The 12,979-nt window shown below is 29.5% G+C and overlaps 1 protein-coding gene across 1 annotated transcript; it reads left to right on the top strand.

Annotated features, from left to right (window-relative positions):
- Window positions 1-9,804: 9,804 nt before the first annotated feature.
- Window positions 9,805-11,367, top strand: LOC120069420 (auxin-responsive protein IAA4-like). Its single transcript, XM_039021159.1, has 4 exons — window positions 9,805-10,129; window positions 10,236-10,453; window positions 10,582-10,681; window positions 10,792-11,367. The coding sequence occupies exons 1-4, from the start codon at window positions 9,912-9,914 to the stop codon at window positions 10,865-10,867; spliced, it is 612 nt and encodes a 203-aa protein (XP_038877087.1). The 5' UTR covers window positions 9,805-9,911; the 3' UTR covers window positions 10,868-11,367.
- Window positions 11,368-12,979: the final 1,612 nt, after the last annotated feature.

Raw genomic sequence — 12,979 nt, 5'->3', positions numbered from 1 at the left:
GATTCTCACCTTGAGAATAACACGATTTCCATTGTGGTGGTGTCTTCTTTGCTATGTTCAAGGCCTTGTTGTGAAACTGAGTTCCTAGTTTCTGTGAAGGGAGAAGATCGTGTTCTTGTTGTTGGAGAGGGAATACATGAAGAATCGGTTCTTCAAGGGTTAGTATTCAATTTTCCTTTTTCCTCTTTGAATTATTTGAAAAAAACATGCTTAGGGACTTATATGTTTATCTTGTTTTTATCCTCTGTTTTATTGAGTTCTGTAAAAACAAAATTCTAAGACACCAAGGGATCATATGCTTTCACTTCAAGAATTCATTTCCTTCAAATTTATCAATGATAGCTAGTGAAACGAACTTTGTCTTTTATATAATATTCTTTAGCCAATATGAGATTGTGTTTTGATTGAATTTGCTTTATCCACAACAAAGTTTTGATATTTCTCTACTGATATAATGTTATTAGTGATAGCTTCTATCTCTGATACCACATTATCAGTGATAGCTTCTATCTCTAATATCTCAAGTATTTAATGTGAACAATTTGATCAATGTTCAATTTTTGAAGAATTTATTTCATCAACTTTAATCATCTGAATATTTAAATGATATAAATGTCTTCTTTCACTGGAAAGTTGCAAGTATAAGATAAGCATTTTGGCATTAGTGATAAACAAAAGCTATCAGTGATAGTTTTTATTACTTATATCATACTATCAGTGATAAAAACAATCACTGATCTAATGTTTGAACAACTGAACAATTTACTGAACATCAAATGTTTATTTCAACAAAATTGCAATTTAATTTCTGAAAGTACAAAACTAAAAGATATGCATTTCGAAATAAAAATATATTGTAAAAGCATAACAATCTAGTTTCAAATAAAATCATAACTATAGCAATCCATTGTCAAACAAAAACCAATCTAATTGTCAAACAAACACCTAACTATTACATGCAATCAAAGTTGGGATATTTTGAGATCAAAGCTTAGAGCGTCATCCTTCCACCTTGGAGAATGCCTTGTAACTTTCCTTGGAGACACCTTCTTTTTGTCTTTTCTTGGATTTTTTGCATTCTCCAAAATTTTCCTTGTTAGTTTTGTTTGTCTCTTCGGCCTCTTCTCAACAACAATCTTGTCCGTATTTTCAGCTGCAACCTTCAGTTTATACTTTTTTGGACTCTTTTTAGTAGTCTTTTCAACAACCTAAAATCGTTAAATAAAAAACAACATGACATCTATCAATACATTATCAGTAAAGTAAATAAAGCTTACTATCATTTGTATTATCAGTGATAGAAGCTATCATGGATAGTATTTTACCAGTGATTAGAGACTATCACTAATAGTATGATATTAGTTATAGAAGAAATCACTGATAGCACGATAATCCTACACTTCAAAACATCAATCAATCATTATTTACCTTCTTTCAATCATTCTTTTTTTTTTCCTATTTTCTTCATCTATGTTCTCTTCCTTTTCTTTATCTTTATCCTCCTTTTCTTCCTGATCTTTTTCTTCATCTTCAAGATCTTTCTCTTCATCTTGTACTTTTACATTTTCATTATCTTGTTTCTGTTGGTCATTTCTTGAGCCTCCTTGTCTTTATTTTCTTGAGCCTCATTTTCTTCAACCTCCTTGTCCTCAGTAGTTTCAGCTTTAGTCTACATGCATATATCATTTTTGTTATTATACTTCTTTATAAAATAAAATAAAATAATCATAAATTTTACCTCTTTGCGTCCAACATCTATAAGTTCCAAACTTGCATCTAAAAGCTCCAAACTAGATGATGGTATTTTGTTCTTCTCAAGAGATTCTTGAGATTGCTTTTCACCACCTTCTTCTTTTTGTGGAAGTTGATCACTGAAAGATTCTTTTATGTGGCTCGATATATCAAGCGTCTCCTTGTGTTTTTCATGAATGTCTTTCTTAATGTGTTCTTGTCATTTTTTTAGTTCTTCAATTCCTTCTTGTAGTGATGCAATTTTTTCTTCCAATTGATATTTGTTTCCCTTCTTTTTCCTTTTCAATCTCCATCTCCTTTGTTGTCAGCTCCACAAAATACCCAAAATAGTTTGATTGTAATTCTTTTTCAATTGAAACCAATGTAGCAACAAAACACTAAAAGATTAATAAAGATGTCAGTGATACTATCACTACCTGATGGCATGTTTATAGAAACTATCACGAATTTCAAGTTGTCACTGATTGCTTTTATCTATAATAACTTCCTATCAGTGATACAAGCTATCACGAGTAGCTCAAAATTAGTGATAAAAGTTATCATTGATAACTTGAAATCAACGATACCTTATATGTTATTAGTTAGTTATCAGTGATAGAAGCTACCACTGAAAACATAATATCAGTGGTAGTTCCTATCATTGATAGCATGCTAATAAAAAATAAATAAATAAAGGAAATAACAATGATAAAATTTTGAAGATGAAGAAAGGTAGGTTGAAGCTCTCTCTTTACAAATTTAGTATTTGTGTTAAAGAAGATGTTCCTAATTGTGTTATCCATCGATTCTTTTTCATTATAAAAACCATCTATAGAGTACTCATCACAATTCAAACCTGTTATTAAACAAAATTCTTTGAGGTCAAATTCTAAAATGTGTCATTCTATATCAAAAGTTCAAGATGTTTTGTTTTGTAGTCAAGCATTGCCTTCTAATCAGGTGTGATATGAGTTGGATGAGCACCTTTTTCATTTTCATGTCCAAGAAGTGACCAAAAGGACCTTCCCTAAATAGTTAGAATGATAGCTCATCTAAAGTTCCTATGTTGGATAAGACTTGTAATGTGATGTAGAAGCTCACTTTCAATGGTTTCTCCATTTACTTTTAGGAACTATTAATACATTTTCCTCTTTATACAACAACATAAATATAAGAAAAAAGAAACTACAAATGTATACATTTAAAAATATCATTAGATTGTGGACCTTGAGCTTCTTGGACTTTTTTCTAGATATTGATGTTGATCCTTCCAATAATTTTCTCTTTTATTTCTCTATTTATACTAAAAACAAATAACAACTATATCACTTTACAGAAACATTACCTTCATATCATTGATAGTAGCCTATTAGGGATATCACTTAAAGATGGTATCAATGATATCCTTCTAGTGTTATATACTTTTAGTGATACTATCAGTGATAGATACTATTAGTGATAGCAATAAAAGAATATTACTGATAGTAGCTATCAAAAATATAAGTTGATAGCATAATTAAACAATCAGCAAATTAAAGATGCTATCAGTAATACCAATCAATAGCCCTAATTAAATAATCAACAAACTAATGATATCAATGAATCACTATTGATATCCAACTAATGATATCAAGTTGTAGTATAGAAAACATACTTATTACCTTCATACTATAGGAAGCAGAGATAAATCCATCAACAAACTTTAGATAGGAAATAAAGATAGTAGATTTCAGTGATATCCTTCAACATTGATAACGATGTATAAGACTCTCACTTATGTTGTTATCAAATTTTTCTAGTTTGCATGCAATATACTAAATACCAGAAAGCCTAAAATAGCATACTATCAACAAACTACCAACATACTATTATTACAAGGCAGGAACAACATGCATAAAAAATAGTCGTGATTACTTGCAAACTAAATTAGCAAATCAAACACCGTACAAAGAACTTCACATAATCATTTTTTGTTCAGAAAGAAAATCTATCACAATGATCAAAATGTAGAATCAAAACTTGTGAAACACTTGAAACATGAAAAGAATCACCAAATACGATGTAAACTGAAATTGAAGCAGTAAAATCATGGATTGTGATTAAAATTGAAGGTTCGGTAGAAGAAGAATCAGTATTTACTGCATCTCACTAACTAATCGACTTAATACAAAATGAATCTCTAAAAAACCCAAAAAAAGATGGAGAATGCACAATATATAGACAAACATCATTTGAAATCGAAATCAAAACTATTCACACTGATTTTAGGATTTTGGAAGAGATATTGGTAGGAATAGACGACGATCGAAGAATCAAAATCACTACTATCAACGGAAGAGGAACCATGCCCTAAATTAGTGAGACAGTTTCAAATGATGGCTATCAGTGAAGAAGAGACGCAGAATCGAAGAAGAAGAGACAAAGGAAAAGAGTTTAAGAAGAGAAGAGGTGTACCTTTTGAATTTTGGAGCGAAATTGAAGGGAAGAAAATAGTCGCACAGTTTTGATGGCTATGAGTGATTTGGGCATTTATTGATTGCACGAAATGGCTTCTTTTGGAAAATGGGCCAGATCGGTGGATGTCCCTTTTTGGTCTTTTTAGACATTTGGGCCTAAATTTGTACTATATTTGCAATTACTTTTCCCTTGTTTTATAAACTCTAATATTTATAGGTTGATATCTATGCAAGTAACCCTTTAAAATAAGTAGAATTATTAATAAAATACTTTAAATCTATTATCTGATGCTTTGGATGACGGACCACGTACTCTAAACCGAGGATTTCTATTTCAGTTTTTATTTTGGACTTTATTTTGAGCCTATTTTGTTTTAGTTTAAAATAGGTGATATATTGGCATATTTTTTTTCCTTTAGATGTTTTGTTTTTACACATTATTTCATTTTTCAGATTACTTTAAACCATCAATTGCATACATTGAATTTTCTTCTTTCTTTCTTTCTTTCTTTTTTTTTATTTTGCATATTGTTAAAAATCAACATCTATTATAATGCAGACATGAAAGTTATTTTTTGGAATTTTTTTCTTTTTCAGTACTTTTATCACTATTTTTAGAAATAATAAAGATTGCAATATTGGAAGGTTACTAGAGTAATTGATGTATTATATAATAAATTCAAATTATTTCGTGCAGACAAATTAGTAAATATGGAAAGTTTTGAGCATTTGTATAATATTGGGTCTGGTCTATTTATGAAAAAACTTCTATATATGAATCCAATAAATCCTTACCTTAAAATCACTATTTAATGATAATGAAATAATTTTCTAACACATTATTAGAAAACCACGTAAATCTGAGTGTTGATTTCTTATTTCTTTGTTGATCTATTTTGTTTATGTCATAATAATCACTTACTAAACATAAGCTCGACTTCTTTCTTAATGTTGAGTTACATGAGCCTAACCCAAAGCGAATAACATACATATATTTCCTATACGATGCTTTTGTAGGAGGGAGATAGGTTAATTAGGGACGGAATACACACAAGCAAAGATATAAGACATGACTAAAGAAGATATTGGTTGAAGCTTTTTTAAAGTAGGAATTTATAAAGATTGTTGTTGATTGATCTAGTTGTAAATGTCGGTACATATTTAATCATCTATTGCTTTAAGCTTGTTTTTGGTAGAGAAGACATAGAGAAGACATAACCAGAAAGGATGGTAGGAACACCGACTTTATATGTGAGCTGGAAATTAAAAAGGGATTTGCCTTATTCACATAATGCCTTTGGCCTTCCCTCTTTCTTTGTATTGTTATGTAAATGTATACACACTTTAATTTGGCCTTCCCACAAACTCTCCATTCCATTAAACAACATACCTAGCTGTTCTTGTAACATTCAAGTCCCACACATCAATATTCAATTTTTCTTAAAATAAAAAAAAAAAAAAAAAAAATTATAATGGGGTGAAGGACACTGTTGATTGTTGTTCTTGTTCTTGTTCTTGTTTTACTATTTGCATATTCCAACAACACATGCTTTTCTCATCTTTCCATGTGTGTTTTGTCTCTTAAATCTACCTATCCTTATCCCTTTTTACATTTCTTTCCTCCCTTTTTCTTGGGTTTCTTCCTCAATTTTGTACCCTCTTTTCTCTTTTCTTGTAGTGGGTTAATTCTTGATTTTGATGAACTAGGTAATTTGAGCTACTATATTATAATTAAACAGTAATTAATTAAAACACTAGTGTTTGACACATGGAGTTGATAAAAGTCTTAACTTTTTGTTGCTTGGTTCGGAGTTCCATAAAAACTTGAGTTTGTGTGTAAAATAATATATATACAAAGTTAAAAGATGAACTAAGTTGAACCATATTGTACTATATATTTGTTTGTTTGGGTTAAAGAAATAATATATTTTGTATCTAAGTTCATGTAATGTTGACATTTGTGAAAATTATTGTGTGTATATATTGATAGTGTTGGTTGTTAAATTACTTCCTAATCGAAAGTTTAAAGGTTTCTGTTTAATTTAACTTTTCTTGTGTTTAATTTTGAAAAAAAAATGAAGCATTTAACAACTATTCAAAATAGTTTTTGAAACATTTTTAAAGTGTATTTAAATATTTTATTTTATAAAATAAATAAATAAAACTGACTTTAAAAAAATATATTTTTTCTTTCATCAATCCAAACAGGCTCTAAATTACGTTGTGTTACTAAAAATTTAATTTAATTTATACTTTCACAAAATGATCATTAACATACCAAATATGACCTCCTACTCTGATATTATGTACAATCATTGTTGAACTCAAAAATTTAAGATGATGACACAACTCCTCACGACTATGCTAGTTTTTAATTAATTCATACAAGAAAATCTTATACCAATAAAGATATTATTAACCATTACTTATATATCTATAATTACGTTATTATCTAACTTAAGACTTTCCTTGCATATTGATTTCAATAATATTTGCACCAATCCAAAGGTAGATTCTAATCCATTACACACATTTGTTGACTTGAATAATAATTTAACCAGTTAAAATATATATTATCAACTAAAAGATTTATAATTTAAATCTTCACTAGACATTTGAACTAAATAAACCGATTAAAACCCTTGATTTCTCCTTCAAAATTATTCCAAAATTCTTATATTGTACACAAGAAACATAAAATATCTCTAAAAAATATAGATTATAGACAAAATATTATTTGCAGTTACACCATTGAAAGCTTCCTCAAACATTTCAAACCATTCAATTCAAGATTCATAAACCTAGGAAGATATTATATTTATGAAATAATCTCAACCTATTATAAGATGTGAAATATCAAAATTATGGATCACTAGGTACATAAATTTGAGTACATCCAAAGTGATGGATCAAGGAAAGTCTGCCCAAACCTAACTAGCAAACCCTAAATAATGACAAGTCAAATCAATTCCAACCTTCAAAAATTGACCAAAATCTAATTCATAATTAGGATCTTCTGTTTTGAGGAAGTGCCAAGCTTTTGGCTCAGCTTCCACACAGGTGTAAAGGTATAAAATTAAATTTGATGGTTGCTCTTCATTCTTGCTTTGCCACAAAATTTTTCTTTCTTTTTCTTTTCTCCTTTTCTCAAGTCTCTCAAAGAAGCTAATGACAGATCTGCCCTTACCCAACAATGGTGAAACAGCTTAGAGATTTGTAAATAAGTTTGTTTGATTTATTAATGGCAAAAACCTGCCCCAATTCCATTTGTAATAAAGCTGTGTCTTTTCATTCCCTTTGTTTCCCCTTTTTTAAAGCAAAGAGAAAAAGAAGGAAATTAAAGGGTTAAAAAAAAAGGTTCATCTAAAAGAAAAAGGAACAAATAATATTATAAAAAAAATTAACCTTTTTTTTTCCTCCTTTAATGTATAACAGTATTTGAAAAGTAATTAAACTGTGTATTTTTTTTTTTTAATTATATAAGCTTAAAATTATATTGATCATGAACAATGATGAGGCCAACAGTAGGTGTAAACTCCAATCTAACTTCAATATCATAATAATCAAATTCCATTTTGTACCCAATCTCTTTCAATTAGATTCTTTATGTCTATTTGGATTGCACAGCATTTTTAAAAAAATAATTGAAAAACAATAATGGCCTTCTAGGATTAGTAGTTGGATTAGCATCTATATCACCTTTAATTTATAATACTTCATTTTAATTTGTTGAGGACTTATTTAATCATCTTTTTTTTTTTTTGTTTCTTCAATAAATACTCTTATTCAAACCCTAATTTTTTTTAGTAATCAATATTTTAAGGACCCAGCAAAATTTTAGTTATTTATAGTCAAATTATTGATCAAAACAAAAAACTAATTTGTTTTTCTTAATGAATATATATATAATATATATATAGTTCATCAAGTTTTAGTATAAACTAAAAAGGAATTAGGAAATAGTAAGAAGTGAAAAAGGGGCAATAGGAGGTCGCGGCATGTCGGCCCATTAGGGAAAATGAGATTAAGACAGCCTTTTTCCTTTCCCCTACCACATGCAAAACATTTAATGTAATTACCAGACAACTCGTCAAACCTCAACCTCTATTTTTATTTTTGTTTTTTTTTTAAAAAAAATTATTTTCTTCCTATGAATTCCATAAATAATATCCAAAAAATTTATTGAGATTTTTGTTCATTCAGAATGAGAAGTTTCGCTCTAATTATCCTCTCTTTCTCTGTTCGTGATGCTTCATGGATCATTCCTCATACTCATGTGTTTTCTTTCACGTCCTTTTGTCTAATCAAATATTACTTTATTTCATATGATCCACTATTCAATTTTAATTTTACACACTACTACACTATATTAGTGGCCTCCATCTATATCAACATTCTTTTAAAAATTATCATTTAAAAAATGCAGTTTTTAAATAAAAGAAAATGAACCAATATATAGATGGATAAATAAATGAACCAATGATAAATCGTGAACCAATATAAAGGAAAATGAACCAATATAGTAAAATATCAATGATAAATCGTGATAAATTGCTATCGTATACTAATATTTGTAACACTCAAGTTTAAGATGGATAAATAAATGAACTAAAATCACATTCAAATAAGAAAGATAATCTAAGTATGGGTAAAAGACTTGACATCTACTACTTATACCAATAAGTTGTACTATCATTTTTCATGGTAAAATCATAAAATTTCTAAAATTAAGCATGTTTAGTTTGGATAATTCTAGATTGGATGATCTTATGGGAGCTTTCTTAGGAAGCATGTGAATGAAGATAAAATATGTTTAAATTATTCGTAAGCCACCAAATACCGAATTCAAATTGAATTTCTCCTATCATGTCATGACTCAATTAGATACGTGATTTAGTGAGAGATTTTCCATGTCCACCCCCTTATCAATAGTGCTATATTATTCACTAAAATTCTCCCTTCCCACCTAAAAACTTTCCTCCAAGATTTCTCAAAATTCGAAATAATAATATTTCTCTAGATCAATTTATAAGGATAAAGTGATCATATTGAGAATTATATCTTAAACTAACCCTTTTGGTAAAAAGAAATATTAATAAATAAAAATTAGTAATGAAGTAAAGAAGAAGGAAGGAACCAAATTCCAAAGACCAAAAGTAACTTTAGATACATAAATAATATTGTTTGAATTAAGAAAAAGAATGATAAATGTAAAGAATAGTGTAGTTTTCCAATAAAAGCGACACCTTAAACGTGAATTAAATTAGGAAAAAAGAGAGAGAGTAATTGGTTTAATGGTAGGCAGTAGGAAAGGGGTTGGTGTCCCACATGGAAGTGCATGTGGACCCCATTCACGTGGGGATGCCCTACAATCCAACGCTCCAGATCTCTCCTCACTCATCCAGCTAAACAAATCTGAACCCTCCATTTTCACTTCCCCAATTTCCTCGTGTCCCACTCTTGTCCCCTCTCTTCACAGACACTTTGCCTCAAAGTTGCTGCCGTTGCTACCGACAGCTTCCTTTACCTTTGTCCTCAATTCAAACCCAAAAACTTCTATTTTATTAATTATTTTTTCTATAAATAAAATACCCTTTTGCTTTTATGCCTTGTCTATAAAAATACAACCACTCCCCACCTCCCCTTCCACCAAATCTCATTCCATTCCTTTGAAAGAAAGAAAGGAAGAAAAAAACTCTAACTTTAACTCAAAATTTGGAACCAATGGCGTTTGAAACTGGGTTAAACCTCGATGCGACGGAGCTCCGCCTTGGACCACCCGGCGTCGACGACAGTAAATCACAAGAACAACCTCAATCTCTCAGAAGCATCACCAACAACAACAAAAGATCATTATTATTACCAGAATCCAACCAGAGCTCATCTGGATCAAATATTACCGTTTCCTCTGATTCCACTCTTGAAACCCCACCTCCCTCCAAGTATGTTTTAATAAATATTACATTCTTTTTATTTACTTTTAATTATTAATAATAATTAATTAGATTATTGGTTATTAATTTTATCCTTTTGGGCATGTAATTCTAGGGCTCAAATTGTGGGATGGCCACCGGTTCAGTCATTCAGAAGGAACATTCTTCAAGGGAAGAAGACGGCGGCGGTAACGGCGGCGCCGGAGAGTAGTGGAAATTATGTGAAAGTAAGCATGGATGGAGCTCCTTACTTGAGAAAAATTGATGTCAGTTTATACAAAGGATACCCTGAACTCCTCCAAACTTTAGAAGACATGTTCAAATTCACCGTAGGTATGAATCATATTTTAAATTAATTTTCCAACATAAACCTTTAATCTTTTTTTTTTTTTTTTATCAAATTTTCATTGAGATAATTAAGTAATAACATATATATATATATATATATTTTATTTCTTTAGGTGAATACTCGGAGAGAGAAGGGTATAAAGGATCTGAATATGTTCCAACTTATGAAGATAAAGATGGTGATTGGATGCTGGTCGGAGACGTTCCATGGGAGTAAGTTCTTATTTATTATTATTACTTTTCAAAATTATTGGAAAATTGCTTAAAAATTTTAATTTTGTTTGAAATTGATCTGACATTTTATATGGGTTTTTGATTTACAGAATGTTTATGTCGTCGTGCAAACGTTTGAGAATCATGAAAGGGTCCGAAGCAAAGGGATTAGGATGTGTTGCATGAAGAAGAAATTAAAAAAAGAAAAAAAAAATCAAAAGAATGGAAGGATTCAAAGAAGGAAAATTGGGGCTTGGGTTCTCGATGGAAGAAGAACAAGCTAAGAAGAAAAGAATTGTAGGATTGTTTATTATTAAGATTTTAATATCTTTTTTTTTTTGTGGGGAAGGATATTTCTTCTTCAAAGATGGAATTTTTCTTTTTTCTATGCAACCAAACAAACAGAAAAAGATCAGAAAAGGCAGTTGGGATTTGCAGAGAAAATTGGGTGTTTTTTTGAGGGAATCATTTGATGATATGATTCTTCATGAAGTTTGATCATCTTTGAAGAAGTTAATCGGGAGTGTCTCATGGTGGGAATTTTAATCCCAATTATATATCATTATCTGCAGGGAGCAGATAAATGATTTGTTTTGATTAGTATTATTATTGTTATTCATATTTATGTAATTGGATGCAAAAATTATATTAATTATATATGTTCATTAAATTTTGTTGATTATATATGATATGATTTTTTTGGTATCTAAATCAACCAATGCAATCTCTCTCTTTTATTCCATCCTTCAATAGTTAAAATCTTGATCTTACCACTTGAGTCAATTTTGAAAATTCAAATTCATAGTCCATTAATCCGCTTTTAGATATGTGCTAATATTCAAATAGAAATATCCACGGATAGGGATGGGATGAGATGACTTCCCAGAACTATCTTTATGAAATTTTCATTTAATTTTGTAGGGATAAGAGCAAGATTTCTTAAGGAAATTGATAATTGATTCCGTTCAATTTTCTTTTTAGAAGAAAAAAATCCCAATGAAATGATTTTTTGAAAAAATAATTATTTTTTTCTTACCTCTTACTAAACCTTCATTTAAAGGGTTAATTCTTTGTTAAAAAAATCTTAAATTTTTTAATGAAACAAAATAAAACTTCATCTCAAGTTATTTAACTATTAAATAAAAGTTTAAACTGTTCATCATAGGTAAACATGTTTGAATCATTACAAACCCTATAATCTCTTACCTATGATCAACCAATTTTAACTTCTATTTATGAATAGGTAAATTTGCATATACATATCTTTGTTTATATATAATGATTTAATAATGACAAAAATAAATAAAACGAAGAACACTAAACAAAGATAAAGAATATACCTCATTTTCAATCTCAATGCATAATAACGCATAATAACGGGTTAGTCGAGATTCATCATGTTGATCGACGCAAGCTCACTTTCTCGTGAATTCCTAGCATGATTGCCGCATATTCTACTTAACAACCTTCATAATTCTAAGTAAAAGACCTAAGATGACATGCATTTCTGCATGTCATCACTCCCAAATCAGACAAATCCCTAAAATGGTAGGTTTGAATCGGCGATCTAGCCACACGCACCCATACAAATAAAAGGACTGCCCTTAATGGCAGGAGTTCCCAACTCACTCAGGATTGAAGTCATGTTACCTATGGTCATCCTAGTGAAGTGAAGTCTCTATCATGAACAGTGTTATATAACGAGATGCATTCACTCTCCCATTTTTCGTCTAAACAAAGATTCTCCACTAATTAAGTTTGAGCCGTGAAATTTGGGAAAGAATGAAGATCTCTTTGCCTAAGCAAAGCGCATAAGATTCAAGGTTTTTTTTTTTTTTTTTGACAAAAACTTTTTCACTTTTTCACTTTTTTTTTTTTCATTTTTAGTGCAACTTTTTCATCTTTTATGTGGTTAGTTGTCTTGTAGTTTCTTTCCGTCATTAATTAATTTCTATTTTCTTATCACAAATTTTTTTGTTCTTAATTGAAGACTATGTTTGAGCTGAAAATTTTGAATAGAAGTCAATTGTTTTTAATATGTAAATTTATAAGCTTAATTGAGAATTATTAAATAGAAAAGGAAAAGAATAAAAGAATCTTCACATGTGTTTGCTTGAAAATAATTTATGCACCACACTATAAACTACTAAGTGGACTTAATTTATTAAATTGGATTAATAATTGACACGTCGGCTAATTTCTTTTGTGTGGTGCACTTGAAATTTTCACTTACCTTTGTCTCATTACCATTCTTATTTCTTTTTCGTTAAGAAAAAACTTTAATACAATAAATTTATA

The sequence above is a fragment of the Benincasa hispida genome, unplaced genomic scaffold, assembly GCF_009727055.1.
Source record: "Benincasa hispida cultivar B227 unplaced genomic scaffold, ASM972705v1 Contig393, whole genome shotgun sequence".
Taxonomy (NCBI): Eukaryota; Viridiplantae; Streptophyta; class Magnoliopsida; order Cucurbitales; family Cucurbitaceae; genus Benincasa; species Benincasa hispida.
The sequence above is the reverse complement of the archived record's forward strand: the minus strand, read 5'-3'. Positions and strand labels throughout refer to the sequence as shown.

Excerpts from the sequence above, each read along its gene's own strand:
- LOC120069420 (XM_039021159.1), top strand. The coding sequence starts at position 9,912 with ATGGCGTTTGAAACTGGGTTAAACCTCGATGCGACGGAGCTCCGCCTT. Across the intron at positions 10,130-10,235 it reads GAAACCCCACCTCCCTCCAA|GGCTCAAATTGTGGGATGGC; the intron begins GTATGTTTTAAT and ends ATGTAATTCTAG. Across the intron at positions 10,454-10,581 it reads CATGTTCAAATTCACCGTAG|GTGAATACTCGGAGAGAGAA; the intron begins GTATGAATCATA and ends TTATTTCTTTAG.